Source organism: Macrobrachium rosenbergii, chromosome 55 (assembly GCF_040412425.1).
Source record: "Macrobrachium rosenbergii isolate ZJJX-2024 chromosome 55, ASM4041242v1, whole genome shotgun sequence".
NCBI classification, from domain to species: domain Eukaryota; kingdom Metazoa; phylum Arthropoda; class Malacostraca; order Decapoda; family Palaemonidae; genus Macrobrachium; species Macrobrachium rosenbergii.
This window is the reverse complement of record NC_089795.1, coordinates 11,255,206-11,272,260: the sequence shown is the minus strand read 5'-3', so window position 1 is coordinate 11,272,260 and position 17,055 is coordinate 11,255,206. Positions and strand designations below refer to the sequence as shown.

The 17,055-nt window shown below is 40.3% G+C and overlaps 1 protein-coding gene and 1 long non-coding RNA gene across 9 annotated transcripts in view; one reads left to right on the top strand and one right to left on the bottom strand.

Annotated features, from left to right (window-relative positions):
* The window catches only part of LOC136835912 (uncharacterized), a 31,993-nt gene extending 24,470 nt beyond the window's left edge, over positions 1-7,523 (top strand). The window contains exon 2 of the long non-coding RNA XR_010852291.1: positions 7,295-7,523. This is a non-coding gene — a long non-coding RNA (uncharacterized lncRNA). The remainder of the gene's footprint in view (positions 1-7,294) is intronic.
* LOC136835898 (tubulin-specific chaperone E-like) overlaps positions 1-17,055 on the bottom strand; it is a 54,585-nt gene that overhangs the window by 9,657 nt on the left and 27,873 nt on the right. For all 8 annotated transcript variants that reach the window (XM_067099751.1, XM_067099755.1, XM_067099756.1 and 5 more), the window contains 7 exons: positions 16,497-16,682; positions 14,395-14,545; positions 8,334-8,464; positions 5,532-5,661; positions 4,567-4,686; positions 4,298-4,469; positions 2,357-2,574 (listed from right to left, as the gene is read on the bottom strand). In XM_067099751.1, the coding sequence (XP_066955852.1) occupies positions 2,357-2,574; positions 4,298-4,469; positions 4,567-4,686; positions 5,532-5,661; positions 8,334-8,464; positions 14,395-14,545; positions 16,497-16,682 (1,108 nt within the window). The remainder of the gene's footprint in view (positions 1-2,356; positions 2,575-4,297; positions 4,470-4,566; positions 4,687-5,531; positions 5,662-8,333; positions 8,465-14,394; positions 14,546-16,496; positions 16,683-17,055) is intronic.

Below are 17,055 nucleotides of genomic sequence, written 5' to 3'. Positions count from 1 at the left end.
CAATCATAATTCAGCACCGATCAAGACACCCCCCCTCTATAAATACTGACCCAAGCACCTTGTTTCTCCAGATCCTTTTCAACCACGTCCAGAGGATGACCAACGAGATGGTCGAAACGTGTCGACGGTACCACAACCCGAATTGGAAGAACCTGAGTCCAGATCACGAAGGATTCTGTGGATTTCTGGTTGAATATTTCAATAAAAGATTTCCCGCACTCCACACTATCCTTTTTCCAATATGAATTGGCCAGTTGCTGACCAACATCGCTGAGCCTGAAAAGCAAATTATAAGGAAAATAGAAAAGATCCTGTATGACATATTCGCATAATACAGCCATCCTTTTCAATAACACCTATTTAAGAAGGGTCTATTTCATTACTATTATTATTATTATTATTATTATTATTATTATTATTATTAATAAGAAATGTAACATTAATATTTATACTATTAGTATTCTAGTATCTAATACTTACAGTAATAGTACAAATAGTAACATTAATATTACTGTTATCACTACAGTATTAGTATTTTAGTATTACTGTTACTAATAACAACAGTATTACTACTACTACTATTATTATTATTATTATTATTATTAATAATAATAAGGGTAATAACAATATTAAAACAATAATAATAATATTAATATAAAAACCCTCTTTTAAAACAAGCTGAATCGAAAGTAATTCCCACAATTTTTCTCATTGTGTTCTACTAATCTTTCTCACTATCGCTTCTTCACTATTCTTACTTTACTATTATTTCTTCACTATTTACATCACCCTAAGGAGAGTTGACGCGTTTGTCGACATGGTTGTAATTTATCGTTTCTCTAGTGAACAGAATTCCTGCAGGGTCACTCTGGAATATTCCAGGTTACGCTAAAGGAATGAGACAATGGCGAGAAAATAATCCTCACACTGTTGACTACTATTAGTATAAGTAGCACTTACTCTATACTACTATTAATGGTAGTACTACTTCTATCATTATTAATAGTACTGCAGTCGACCCCCGCCTGTCAGTGGTTCCGGATTTGTGGATTTCTCTGTGCAACCTATACTGTATACATATTCTTGGAAAATTCACCCATTCGCGGTATTTTTCGCTGAGAAATATTCACTAATTACTGTATCTTCATGTCATTTTCATGACTAAATGCACTTTTTGTGATAAAACTGTTAAAATACTTGACTAGAAGTGTTTGTAGAGGGTTTTAAGCATTCACAAGTTTTAGCTATTCGCACGGGGGTTGTGGTACACATCCACCACGAATGCTGGGGGTCGACTGTACTACTTCTTTATTATTATTACCAGTACTACTACTATTATTAATAATAACAGTACTACCATTACTATTAATAATAATAGTAGTAGTACTACTATTACAGGCAGTCCCTGGTTATCGGCGGGGTTCCGTTCCCGACGGCGTGACGATAACCGAAAATCGCCGATAGCTGAAAATCATCGTCGCTAGACAAGCGCTGTAAAACCGGATTGCCGATAACAGAGGCCACCGATAATCAGGGACTGCCTGTTTTAATACTAGTGCTACTATTACTAGTAATAACACTAGTACTATTACTATTAATAATAATAGTAGTAGTACTATTATCATAACTAGTAATAATAGTATTTTACTATTAAAAAACTAACAGTTGAAACAGCTAAATAAATATAATATATAAAAATAAAGGCACAATCTAACAGCCTTACCAAACATCTGAAAAAGTTACACAGCTACCAGACAGTTAGATAAGTGGCAGCTGAACAATTGGTCTCATTAATACAAAAACACATGAAGCGGCTAAACGAATACATAAAACATAAAACTGCACTAACAGTCTAATCAAACAGCTGAATAAGTAACAAAGCCACAACTAAACAGCTGAATAATAACAAAGCCACAACCAAACAGCTGAATAAGTAAAGCCACAACCTAACAGCTGAATAAGTTACACAGCTACAACCTAACAGCTCAATAAGTTACACAGCTACAACCTAACAGCTCAATAAGTTATGCAGCTACAACCTAACAGCTCAATAAGTTACACAGCTACAACCTAACAGCTCAATAAGTTACACAGCTACAACCTAACAGCTCAATAAGTCACACAGCTACAACCAAACAGCTGAACAAGCAGTCTCACCAACACAAAAACTATCAAACACAACCACTAAACAAGTATAATATAAAATAAAGCCACATCCTAACAGCCTAACCTAACTTTTAATTTACAAAGCCAAAACCTAACAGCCCAACCAAACAGCTGAACAAGTTGCAAAGCCACAACCAAACAGCCAAACAAGCGGTCTCACCAAAAAAAAACAATAACAAAGAATAATTACATTGCTGGAGCAATAGCTCAGTTCGACGTTGGTGGCGGGATTGATCTTGAGGTGCCGCTTGAGAGTCATCTTGACCTTGGCCACTCGGGTTGTGGGCAGGAAGGCCTTGCTGAAAGGCTCCCTCTTTGGGTCATTGGGGGTCCTGACAGTCACCTTGATCTTCAGGTCCTTCAGCTTCTGGTTCCTGAACCTGGACTCGTTGATGGGCGCTCCGTGCTCTGTGGGATAGAGTCCTTTAAGTGGCGAAGAATTTGTCACTGCCTGACATTATAAATAATAAGTCCATTAAGTAGCAAAGGCCCATTTTCCTATATTTCTTAAGAATAACAAAGTCCATTAAGTAACAAGGACCATATGTTACAACCTGGACTTTAATATTTCCTAGATTATTTACAAGTAACAAAGTCCATTATGTAACAAGGACCGTATATTACAACCTGGTCTTTAGTATTTTCTAGATTACTTATAAGTAACCAATTCCCTTAATTAACAAGGACCCTATATATCTAGATTTCTTATGACTAGGAAAGGCTGTTAAGTACCAAAGACCCTATATTGTAGCCTGGACTTCAATATTTTCTAGATTTCTTATAAGTAATAAAGGTTGTTAAGTAACGAAGAACTTATATTACAGCCTGCACTGAAGAATTTCTAGATACCTTACAACTACAGCAGTTCAACTGAGTTCCTAACCTAAAGTAACCTACAGTGGACCACCGCCTATTCGCGGTTCTGAATTCGCGGCTTCACCTATTTGCAGATTTTTCTGAGGAACGTATATCCACATTATTTGAGGAAAATTCACTCATTTGCTGTACTTTACATTGCAAAATATTCACTAATTACTGTATTTTTATATCATTTTCATGACTAATTGCATTTTTTGTGATAAAACTATTAAAGTACTCAGGTATAAGGACTTTCAGAGGGGGTTTTTTGGGGTGTCAATTATTCGCGGATTTTAACTATTCGTGGGAGGTTGTGGTATGCATCCCCCCCCCCAGCCAAATACTGGGGGTCGACTGTATTACTGCGTTGGTATTTTTGGATGTTCCTGACTGCAGAGAGGTTCTTGGGTCTTCACTCCATGACTTGCAACATTATTTGTTGAAATTCTTAGCCTCCATATACTACTTTACACTTAAATCAAAGAGATTTACTTAAATATCCCATCTAAAATGGCAGCACAGCAGAAGCTAATCGTAATCATGTAGCTGATAAGTACGGAAGCCTGTTGGAAGTCCCATAAGTCGATATAAGTTACCTGAATACTTTGATATCCGCGCAAGCAGGGGCTCGAACTAATGTTGCCATCCAGTTGGTCACAGTTACCAAAAGTAGCATTTGGAAGTAACAGAGTAGGTTTAGCTTGGGGTCGAAGGGTCTTTATGAAAAAGTCACAAAGCTACAACCTAACAGCTGAATGAGTTGCAAGGTTGTAACTTTGTAACTTATTCAGCTGTTTGGTTAGACTGTTAGGTTGTACTTTATAATTTACCTAACTGAACACCTGAAAAGGTACAAAACTATGATCTAACAGTCTAACCAAATAGCTGCTTAAGTTGTAAAGCTACAATCGTAGTGTTTAGCCAAACAGCTGAACAAGATATAAACCACAATCTAAAAGCCTAATCAAACAGCTAAGTTACAAAGCTACAATCTAACAGCCTAACCAAATGTTACAAAGCTACAATCTAACAGCCTAACCAAATGTTACAAAGCTACAATCTAACGGCCTAACCAAACAGCTAAGTTACAAAGCTACACCCTTCCAGCCTAAACAAACAGCTAAGTTACAATGCAACACTCCAACAGTCTAACCAGACAGCTAAATAGTGCAAGAACCTAAGAGCTTAACCAAGCAGCTATGTTACCAAGCAACAACAACCTAACAGTCTAACCAAACAGTCAAATAAGTCGCACAACCGCAGTGAAGCGAACCTTTGACCAGCAGGAGGTAGTTGGGATGCTTCCGCAGGAATTCCAGGGACACCTCGGAGTCTACGACGTCCTCCTTCCCCCCACTGCCATAGTACTCGTCGCTGAAGGACTTCAGGTAGAATAGCTCGCAGTCCCGCTTCTCCTTCGGGGAGATCCTGCACCTGTTGAAGACCTGTAAAGAAAAACATGGATAACGATAGCTATAACAATCTTGTAAAAAATATTAACGATGGCAAATATCGACGATAATAATCTTTGTAACAACTCACCATCAAGGACGTGATCCTCGCAAAGGCGAACTCCTGGAAATATATGTGTGCCTTTTCATCGTAGCTCATCACCAGGTTTTCGAGAACGGGCAATTTGTTGAGGTTGCCGACGGCATCCCACTAGAAGATTTAAAAATAAAAAATTATTTAATTTCTATTTATTACTTCTACTGGCTTCTCAACATATGTAGCAACATTATTCATAATGTTTTCTATAAGTTATAGAATATATATAGAATTTAGGCCAAAGGCCATGCGCTGGTGAAATGGAAATTAACAGTAGGAAGGTTCGAGGGAGAAAGTGAGAGGAACAGAGAGGTTTGAAAGATGTAACAAGAAGTAAAAACCTTTTGCAATTCCACTACGGAACAACTGTCAGGAGAGGACTGAGGAAACTAAGATAGAGAAGGGAGAATATGGAAAGGAGGTACAAGCAGTCCTCAGTTTATGACGGGTCCGGCTTACAACGTTCCGAGGTTACGACGCTTTTCAAATATATTCATCAGAAATTATTTCCTGGTTTACGACGCACGTTCTGGGTTACGACGCATCGTACGCCGGTCCGACGGAAGAAATATGGGTCCAAAACGGCAGAATAATCAAAATTTGGCGATTTTTTTTATGAAAAACTCAATAAAAATGCAGTTTACATCATTTTCAATACACCCAAATCATTATAAGTAAGGTTTTCTTAGGATTTTTGACAATTTTTGATGAAATTTTTGGTTTACGACGCGGCGTAAAAACGGAACCCCCGTCGTAAACCGGGGACTGCCTGTACAGTCAAAGGAATGGAAGGGGTTGTAGCAGCTGGGGGCTGTGGAAGGGACACTGCGAAGAACCTCAAGTAATGCCTGCAGTGCCCTGCATGAGGTACACTGATGGCACTACCTCCCTACAGGGTCTAGAAGTTATAAACAAGAATAATAGACCGAATGGATAATTTACTGCACACTTGACCTTACCAGTTCCAGAGGATTATTAGCGACCGTCAAGATCTTCAGACTGGGGAAAAGTTCCGTCTTCTGGTTGAGCGAAACTCCGGGGAAATCAATCGTCTTGAAAAGGCAGTTGTTTGCGTTGATGCTTTCAAGCCTGGAAAGAATATACTGTAGACAGTTTTATAAATAAAAGCTCAAACTTTGGGGTTTGGCTTTCTGATGAGTAACAAAGTCTTACTTGAATGTTTTCTAGATTTCTGTTCAGTAAGCAAGTCTTAAGTAACAAAGACCCCCGGACTTGAATATTTTCTACCTCTGTTAATTAACCAAAACCCTATGCTACAACCTGCACTAGAATATTTTCTAAATTTCCGATGAGTAACAAAGTATGTTAAGAAGCAAGACTCCATACTGTAGCCTAGAACTGAATATTTTCTACATTTCTGATAAGTAACACAGGCCATTAAGCAACAAAGACCCTGTTGGGCCTGGACTTTAACATCTTCTAGATTTCCTTTACGTAACAGCAACTCCATTTAGTTCCTAACCTAAACTAACTTGTATCTAACACTTAACATTCAATTTAGTGATTAATTTAAAAGTGTACCACATCTAAGTTAGTATCACAGCAGAAAATATTCATAGTAGTGTAACTGATAAGTACAGAAGTCTGCTTAAGTTGAGGTGTTACTTAAGGAACAATAATGCATCAGGTAATATTTTTCACTTGGCAATTCTGAACCTTCAGCTAATGATGACATTTTCAACTTGGCAATTCTTTATCTTCATTTTCTTTATGAATGGACCACAATACCATGCAAGTGTTCTGCTTTAAAATGACAAAAAATGATTATCACAGTATGAATAGTAATGTCACGGAGGCATCGTATGGAGTAATATATTGCCACGGGACAGTAGTAGTGTTAAAGTAGTTTAACCTGACCACTGAGCTGGCTTTCAGCTCTCGTAGGGCTGGCCCGAAGGATTAGGATAAAATACCACATAGGCTCACGTTCTCATACTGTAATACATACAATAAATACATTTACTCAAGCTTCCACACTAAAAAGGTATATTAAAATTCATAATAAGTAATATTTAAAAAAAAATTTTAATTTAAATTCAACAAACGCTATGTTTTCACGCTTTTATTATTTACTTATTTTTATATTTTATCTATCAAACCACAGTTCCTCACGAACAACAAAATCGGAACGACTGAAAACGTAAAAGATTCAGACAAAATTTCATTTATTGATTTATTCCCAAAAGTTGACAGTTGTTGTTGGTCATACTTTGGACACTCACATAACATGTCTGACTGTTGTTATCACCCTGCACTCTGAGCACTCTGGCACTTGACAAATAAGGTCTAACTTCTCAAATTCATTGCACTTTTTGATTTACACTGCCCTGTAAACTCTGAATCAGACTGTGAAATGTTTGAAGGAACTTGAACCTTTCTTGTTTAGATTCAAAGTTAAAACCTTCCCGTCAGAATCAACGTTACATGTCCCTGTTTAGATTCAAAGCTCAACCTTTGTGTTTAGTTTCAACATTAATTCTCTCCATTTCGATTCAACGCTGACAGGATCTAGCAAGAGGAAAAGTGCGAGGAAGTCGAGAAGTAGTTTTTCTCATCATTTTTAAAATTATGCGATTGTAACTAATAGCATTGTACATATATTATGATTAAGAATTTAAGAGTACTGTATGGAGATTTTAAAAGTTTTGTATTAAGATTATAAAGAATTGTAACCAAACATCTAACTCAGTCCTATTTCCAGGTGGGTGTTAGTCTCGCCCAAAAGGAAACTCAAGCTGGACAAAATGAGAGAGGTTTAACAGCAGGATGGAAGAGACTTTTAAGGATGAGGATTTCGAAGAGGGAATGGCAAAGAAAGAGGGAGACATTACAGAGCTACTGATCGGTCAAGAATGATGATTTGTTATTTCTAACTTAAACACCCAAAATTGTATTGAAAAAAACTGAAGTAAATAAAAAATCACATGAAATCCGTTGGTATATGTACAAATAATTTGTAAACTACAAAATTCATACACTGGAAACTGTAAGAGAAGCTGGGTGGACACACCACATACCATGCACATGGAATAGAATGGAATGCATGAAATTCAGGCCGAAGGATGAGGTCAGTCAGTGCTGAAAAGGAAACTGAGAGGGATAAAAAGGCTTGAAAGGCACAACAGGAGGAAAACCTTTTTCGCACTGAGAAAATTGTCAGGAGAGGGTTAAGGAAAGTTAGATGGAAGGAAGAGAATATGAACAGAGGTACAGTTAAAGGAATGGATGGGACTGCAGCTAGGGGGTGAAGGGACTTTGCAAAGAATCTTATTAAGTAATGCCTGTAAAGGCAGTTCCCGGTTAATGGCAGGCTTGGTTAGCGGCGATACAGTTTTATGGGGCTTGTCTAGTGACGAAAATTGGCAATTTTCGGTGCCAAAAACCACCGATTTCTGCTTATCGGCGCCGATAATTGGGTATTGGCACCGATACATACCTAACAAGAGGCGCCAATAACCGAAAATCGGCGCTCGGTGCCGATAAGCCCCGAAAATTGCTGAAAAACGCCTGAAAATTGCCGATTTTCGGTTAGCGGCGATTTTCGGTTATCACAGCCTCAGAACAGAACCCCACCGATAACCAGGGACTGCCTGTAGTGCACCATGAGAGGTGCACTGACGTCACTACTCCCTATGGAGGTACCTTGTACATGGGACAACAAATTGACAAATCAATGAACGAGGGTAAAACGATATGGCACCTGACTCATCACGAGGGTCTCCCATAATCCTAATACTAACCTTGGCAACGTTCCAAGATGACAAATCTCCTCCCATGATGAAACTGGGTTCGCTCCAATGTCCATTTCCTCCAGGGAACTCAAAATGTTTGAAGGTACTGGACCCAAGGTAGTCAGTTGGTTGTAGGCAACCTGTCGATAGAATTGAGGGGTAATTTCCGACATATGAAAATAGGTAATGAACTCTAATGGCCTGTTTCTTATGAGACAAAATTAATTATATTCAATTTTTATAATTCACAGATTCATACAACCTTTGTTGATATGTGAAAATGGTAATTAAATTTAATGATCTTTCTTAATGAGACAAAATGAATTATATTTAATTTTATGAATCACTGCATCATACAAACTTTACAACTAGATACTGAAAAAATCTATCTTTGTTCCAAAATGAGCAACTGATAAAATTCTTTTAGTAATTTATGTTCAATATTTTTTTTGGTGATTCACAAAAAATTTTATTTTATAGAAACAAAAAGAATCATATATTTTATCTAATTAAGTATGGCTTCCTACAAACTTCATAACTGAACAGACTTAAATAAAAAAAAAATCTAAAATATGTCACTGACATAAATTTTGAGAATTTACGTCCAATATTTATTTTTGGTGTTTCACAAAAAAGTAATTTCCTAGAAACAAAATTAACTTTTCACACAATTCTACTACTTCTAATAGCCGGCATTCATGGTCCGTGAATCCCCATGGAAACCTGGGGTCATGTTAAAAGATAACGGCACAACACAGATAAGTACGGACGTACTGTCCGAGTGATTTACCGTGATAAGAGTGGGGCTTGGAGGCTGGTTCGTGCAAAAGCAATTACTTATTTTCACAACAAATCCTCAATCTCAGAACCTTCCCTGTATAAAAGGCAACATGCAAATACAGTGATGATTAGTAGAACAGACTACAGAATTTAGCCAAAGGCCAAGCACTGGGACCTATGAGGTCATTCAGTGCTGAAAGGGAAATTGATGGTAATAAGGTTTTAAAAAGTGTAACAGGAGGAAAACCTCACAGTTGCACTGAGAAACAATTTTTAGAGGGGGTGGGAAGTCGAACGGAATGAAGAGGATAAGAACGGAGGTACAGTCAAGGGAATGAACGAGGTTGCAGCTAGGGGCCAAAGGGACGCTGCAGAGATGAAGTAGAGCACATGCAGAGTAGGGAGACAGGTTTAGGCATGAGAAATCTCACCTTGAAAACGGGCCACAACTAATCCTTCCCAGAATGCCATGTCCTGACCTAACCAGACCTTGCCTTCCTAACCTAACGTAGGGCTCCATGCCCTGTAACACTTAACATTGAGCGCTAGATGGTTTAAAGCATGTGGAGTAACTTCTATCCCTCGGAGAGGGCATGAGTACCGGTATACCATGTTGGTTTTCTTCAAGGGGTCCTGCTGAGGTGGGACTGAATTGTTACGCATCACCAGGCTGCTCATCTTTTTGCTCTTGTAATAAATGACCAGATGAATGTCCGAGGATGCCTTCAGTTCTTACATCGGTATGACCACCATGCATTTCTCCAAGAGGATTTCCCGCCACGCCCAAGAGGGAGCCATCTTTAACCGTGCCAGGACCGCCCATAACCAGAGAATTGCAAGAAAAGATATAATCATAAACATGGAAATAATTGACTGAACTATGGACCACCGCCACCTGCGCCTCCTGGAAGCATTGCACATTGGGAAGGAGAAACCAACCCTCAACATTACACAGGAAACCTTTCTCCTACCCACGGCCGCCAGGAGACCTGCACTGAGCGACCCCCATATCAAGCGAGCGATCGAATCAAAATTTCGCATCTGAGGATGGAAATTCTCCCATTCATCCCCAGCACAACGATGCCACTTGCACACAAGACGAGCCCCGAACATCAACATGGGAGAGAAGGCTCTGCCCGACATGACCTGCCCCAGACAGGCAATCACAATTCAGCATCGATGAAGTCACCCCCCCCATAAATACCGACCCAAGCACCTTGTTTCTCCAGCTCCTTCTCAGCCACGTCCAGAGGATGACCAACAAGCTGGTCGAAACATGTCAACGGTACCACAACCTGAAGTAGAAGAACCTGAGTCCAGACCATGAAGGAATCCACTGATTTCTGATTGAATATTTCAATAAAAGATTTCCCGCATTCCACACACTGTCCTTTTTCCAATATGAATATTGGCCAGTTCCTGACCAACATCGCTGAGCCTGAAAAGCGAATTATAAGGAAAAAATAGAAAAGATCCTTTATAAGATAAATTTGCATAATACAGCCATCCTTTTCAATATTATCATTATTATGTCTATCTCAGTCATCCTATTCAACTGGGTGGTTTTTATAGTGTGGGGCTCAGGGTTGCATCCTGCCTCCTTAGGAGTCCATCACTTTTCTCACTACGTGCGCCGTTTCTAGTAGCACACTCTTCTGCATGAGTCCTGGAGCTACTTCAGCATCTAGTTTTTCCAGATCCTTTTCAGGGATCTTGGGATCGTGCCTAGAGTTCCTATGATTATGGGTACAATTCCTGGTGTCCCATGGTACTGCGACATCAATGAGCAATACTTTCTTCTTGATTTTGTCAGTCAACATCACGTCTGGTCTACTGGCATGTATCACGCTATCTGTTCTGATACCATAGTCCCAGATGATCTTTGCTTGATCATTTTCTATCACTCCCTCAGGATGATGTTTGTACCACTTATTACTGCAGGCTAGCTGGTGTTTCTTGCACAGGCTCCAGTGGAGGGCTTTTGCCACTGACTCATGCCTCTTTTTGTACTGGTTCTGTACAAGTGCCAGACATTCGCTTGCTAGGTGGTTTGTGGTCGCATCTTTCATACTGCACTTACTGCATATGGGTGAGATGTTATTTCCATCTACAGTATTGATCTTTGAACATATCTGGTTCTTAGGGCCTGATCTTGTGCCACTGTTAGCATTCCTCCTGATTCCTTCTTGAGTTCTCCCCTCTTTAGCCATTGCCATGTTTCATCGCTGGCCAGTTCTTTAGTCTGTCTCATGTACTGTCCGTGCATTGGTTTGCTGTGCCGTTCCTCTGTTCTGTTTTTCATTCTCCTGTCTCCGTATATTTCTGGGTCTTCGTCTACTTTTATCAGTCCTTCTTCCCAAGCACTCCTTAGTCACTTGTCTTCACTGGTTTTCAGATATTGCCCCAGTTCTCTGCTCTCGATGTTGACGCAGTACTCTATGCTTAGTAGCCCTCTCCCTCCTTCCTTTTGTGTTATGTATAGTCTGTCTGTATTTGCTCTTGGATGTGGTGCTTTTTGATTTGTCATGTTTCCTAGTTTTCTGGTCTATGCTGCAGAGTTCAGCCTTCGGCCACTCCACTACTCCTGTGCTGTATCTGATTACTGGTACTGCCCATGTGTTTATGGCTTTCGTCATGTTTCCAGCGTTGAGTTTTGACTTGAGTATCCCTTAAGTCTCTGCATATATTCTTTCTTGATCATATCCTTCATCTCTTGGTGTTTTATACCCTCTCCTTATTATTCCCTTGTATTTGTATCCTGTCTCATCTATGTGTTTGATGCTATTCCCGTCTAGTAGCTTTATCCCCTTGCCGTTCGTATGTTGACCAAGGCACATTTTTCTATTCCAAACTCCATCCTCCTGTCCCCAGATACAATCCTTACAATCTGGATTAGGTTATCTTATCTCGTTGATGCTCTCACCATACAGCTTGATGTCATCCACGAACATCAGAGGGTTAATTCTGTTGCCTCCTTTCTTGATTTGGTACCCAGCATCCACCTTCTGCAGCGCTTTTGCCATGGGAATCGTGGCTACTACGAAGAGTAGTGGGGACAGTGAGTGGCATTGAAAGACCCCTCTCCTGATGTTAACCTCTGCTAGTCTTAGCCCAGAGCTTGTAAGTACTGTATTTCAGTTGTGCACTATTTTTTAAGAAGCTGATGGTGTTTTCCTCTGCCCCATATATTCTCAGGCATTCTATTAGGCACAAGTGTGGCATCATTTCGAAGGCTTTCTTGTAGTCAATCCATGCCATTCTTAGGTTGGTTCTCCTTCTCTTACTATTCTTCATTACCATTTTGTCTATCAGGATCTGGTCTTTTGTGCCCCTACACTTCCTTCTGCAGCCTTTCTGTTGGTGGGGGATGGTGTTTGCATCCTCTAGGTAGTTGTATAGCCTTTCACTGATGATACCTGTTGGTAACTTCCACATTATTGGTAGGCAGGTGATAGGCCTGTAGTTACTTGCTATATTTCCGTGTTCTTGTCTTTTTGTACTAAGGACGTTCTCTCTGTTCATTCCGATGGTTTGTGATACAATCAGTTGTTCCTATGAGTGTAGGGCATTTTGGACTTTCAGGTGGTGTCATTTGCATTTTCTTTAGGTGGTGTCTGACTGTGTCTGTCGTGGTCTCGGTGAATCTTTCTTTTATTCTCCCCATTTCTTCTGCCTTGAGTTCCTGGAGCCATGTTGCATGTTTGTTGTGTGATACCGGATTGCTCCTTATGGTTTCCCAGAGTCTCTTACTTGGTTTGGCTTCAGGAATTTCCTGGTGGTTGACTTCCCCTCTTTGTTGGCCGTATAGTCTTTTCTGGTTGGTTCGGAAGAGTTTGTTCTGTTGGTATCCTTTATTCCTGTTCATGTACCGTTGGATCTCATGTGCTTTGGCTTGACAGCCTCTGTTTTATATCCTCCATTGTGTGGTTTAGTCTCTAGTCCCTTCTCCTGCACTCTGTATTTCTCATTCAGTTCCTCTCTTCTCTCCTTGCTTTTTAGCCTCTTTTCTGCCATCTCTTTCAGTTTACTCAAGTCAGATCTCATCGCCATGATTTGTTTTTCCAGGCGCCTTTTCCAAGGTGGTTGCTGTTTTGGTTTCTGTTGGGTTGGTTGTGATATGGTGTCGGTGTTTGCATCCCCCATGAGTTCTACTACCAGTCTTGCACCAGCATATGCCACCTTCGCCCTTGGTTTCTTGGTGTTGTAGGCTTGCTTTCATGGAGGGGATCTCTGTTCTTTCTGTATCTGGCTTCATCCATTGTCTGATCTTTTCCACCCATTCTGACCTCTCTGTCACGTCTTCGGCGTTTCCTCGAGTGTCGTCGTTTGGTAGCTCGTCGCTCCTGGCGTTTTCTGTGCCATCGTCTCTTAGTTCATCTTCTCGTCCTTCTTTGCTGGGTGTTATTTCTCTTTCCAGTTCCTCTCTTTCTGTTGTGGGGAGCCAGTTCTTTCTCTTTATGTTCCTTACTTTGTCTGCCAGCCTCTGTCTTGTTTGAGGGTTGTTATTTCTCTCATTCCAGATGTTGACCAGTCTTCTCCTGTATCCCCTTTCTGTCGGGTTGCTTCTGATGTAGCATCTCCATACTTCCTTATTTTCTTCTCGTCCATTTCTTCTTCTTCTGGTTTGCCTCTGTAGCTCCAGTCTCTGGTTGCTGGTTGCTGTCGTTGTGGTGGTCAGTTGCTGGATGACGACCTCCAAGTACCTGCCTGTCTTCCCTGTCGACTGGGCTGTGTACCCGGCTGCCGGATGAAGCTCCTTTGTTGCTAGAGGTTCCATTTACATCATGGGTCGTTTATTATTATTATTATTATGATTATTATTCAGAAGATAAACCTGACTTGCAGTTCCAGAAGTTTCTAAAGAGTATTAGTGTTCATTTGAAAGAAGTAATAGAAGATAATAGGAACACAGAAAGAAGAGATCAGTTATTAAAGGAAAAGTAAATCAACAAATTAATAAATAGATAAACGAAAATGTAAGTAAATTGTTAAAACACAAGGCGAATTGTTTAAGGGTAGCAGTGTGTTCCATCTTCGCCTGAACTTCTGAGGTTCCAATTGCACAATGTCCTCAGGGAGACTGTTCCACAGTTCAACGGTGCGATGAACACCAATGAACTACGATGCCTGTTCAACAAAAAATAAGTTCCTCTACAACTACAACATAAGGAAGACTGTTCCTCAGAACAGGAGTTGAACTTCTAAGTGTCTAGATGCCATAAGACACAACCGTGACCCTTTGCTTTTGGAGACTTCACCTTCAGGAGGAACTCGGGCGAAGACACCTCACCTGAAGCTTCTTCAAGGTCGGAAACATGACGCAGCAGGTCAGGATCTCCTTCCAACCGTAGCCAATCATGTTGTTCAGCACCAAGTGGCCTATGTTGCTCATGCTCTCCACAAGTTCCGAGGGCCTCTCCGGCAGTTGCAGCTTGTTGCCGCTGAAAGGAAAAATAGAGGGTCAAAGGCTGGGAACACACTGGCGTCTGATACGCGCAGCTGTTTTTAGCTGAGAGTTACACAGCCTATTACTGTGTTTAATTATTTCATTTGCTAATACTGCCATTTATATTATATAGTACCTCAACTTACCAGGTACTTCGCGAGTCTGGCTTACTGTTAAGTACCAAAGTCTGTTAACAAAGACCCTATATTACAGCCTGAACTCGGATATTTTCTAGATTTCTGATAAGGAACAAAGTCTGTTAAGTGACTAAGATCCTATATTACAGCCTGAACTTGAATATCTTCTACCTATCTCACAGCTAATAGCAACTCCACATAATTCCCAACCTAACAATCCCCTGTGATTTACACTTAACATTCAATTTGAGATATTTCTCTAAAAACATACCACATCTAAAAAGGTAGCACAGAGAAAAATAGTCAAAATAAGTTAGCTGATAAGCACAAAAGTCTGCTAGGTTGAGGTGTTACCATTATTTAATTTCCTTTTGGCTTGCGTGGAAGGTAATTCTACTGTGTAAATATGACCATAGCTCAGTTCGCACACATCATTCTTATTTCTTTCCCCACTTGGGATGTAGGTCGATATACCTAACCCGATTTAACCAAGTTCCACCTCTCATTGAAAATGGAATATACAGTTTAGGCCAATTGCTGGGAACTATGATAAGGCCATTCAGCACTGAAAGGGAAACTAAGAAAAATAGAAAAGGTTGAAAGGAGTAACAGGAGGAAAATCTTTTGCAGTTGCTTAAGAGACAATTGTCAGGGGAAGGTTGGGGAAAGTAAGATGGACGGAACAGAATATGAACGAAGGTACAGTCAAAGGAATGGAAGGGGTTGCAGCTAGGGGCCATGGAAGGGAAGCTGCAAAAGACCTTCTTAAGTACAGTAAATCCCCCGTAATCGCGTTCTCACGATTTGCGGACTCAAGCATTCGTGGGTTTCTCTGTGGAACGTATCTATCCATTATTCGCAGAAAATTCGCCCATTCGTGGTATTTTTCATTGAGAAATATTCACCAATTACTGTTTTTTCATATAATTTTCATGAATAAATGCACTTTTTGTGATAAAACTATTAAAATACTCAGGTATAAGCATTTTTACAGGGTATTTCTTGTGTTTAAACTATCAAAATGGGCAGTTCTAAGTGTTTTCAGAGGGGGTTTTAAGTATTTGCAGATTTTAGCTATACACCTACAGTGCACCTCTGACGGCGCTACCCCTCAACAGGGCCTCACATTATTGAAAGACAGAAGGAACCAAGATTTACCTGATATGTTTATTGCTACTTGCTTGGCTTAATCAAATACTGTATATGACAAAAGATTGCAAACAAAATACAGACAATCCCTGGTTAACGGCAGGGGTTCCATTCCTGGCCGAGCGCCGCAGAACATTAGTGCTCTTATGCGCCCTATAGCGGGTATTGGTGCCGAAAATCCAGTTACCGGTGTCACCAGACAAGCACCATAAAACCAGATCGTCATTAACCGATGCTGCCGGTAATCGGGGACTGCCTGTATAGCAATTTTAAAGTCTTTGTTTTCCCAAGTCAGGAAAATATTCATTGCCTTCCCGGGATTGTGCCTACATTTGCAAAGCTAACATGAAGCCTACAATAGACCCGCCATACCCTGTAGGGGGGGTTAGTGCTGTCAGTGTACCTCATGCAGTGCACTGTAGACATTACTTAAGGTTCTTTGCAGGGTCCTTTCCACGGTCCCTTGGTGCTGCAACTCTTTCATTACTGTTCCTGTACCTCCATTCATGTTCTCTCTCTTCCAATTGCAAAAGGTTTTCATCCTGTTATGCCTTTCAAACCTTTCTACTATCAATTTCCTTTTCAGCACTGAGTGACCTCGTAGCTCCCAGTGCTTGGCTTTGGCCACAATTCTATATTTCCCTTCATTAATAGACCTACCTCAAGTCCAAGAACTTCAGCCTGGGCAACTGGCGTGCTATGTTCGCGACGCTCTCCCAAGAAGACAGCAGTGAATTTGACAAGTTCAGCTCCTGTATACGTGGGAAAAGTTTCATAAGGTCGCTGTCCCCTGCGCCGTATACGCACCATCCGTCTAGTACCACGTTCTCGAGTTCCTCCAGTTTGCTGTGGGGAAAAGGCTGGCTTAACTTCGTTTTATCAAGTATATTTTAAATCAAAATGGCTCGGCCATGTTACAGAAGTCACGATACAAAAGGGAGAACTCTGATGTGGCCTCCAGAAGTGGGGAAAATAAAGACATGGTTTGGATCTGTGAGAGGAATGGGAGATTAGGAGCAATTTGTCAGAACAGTAGTGGCCGTGGACAATTACACTGACATTCGTTCAATTTTGCGTCAATTCTCCTGATACCTCAAAATGAAATTTTTATCTGAATTTATCAGTGACAATATTCTTTTCTCTGGTTTTCTCTCTTTCCAAAACGATAATTAAGTACCACTGTATATTATAACTGTTATTGTTATTGTTAATATTATTA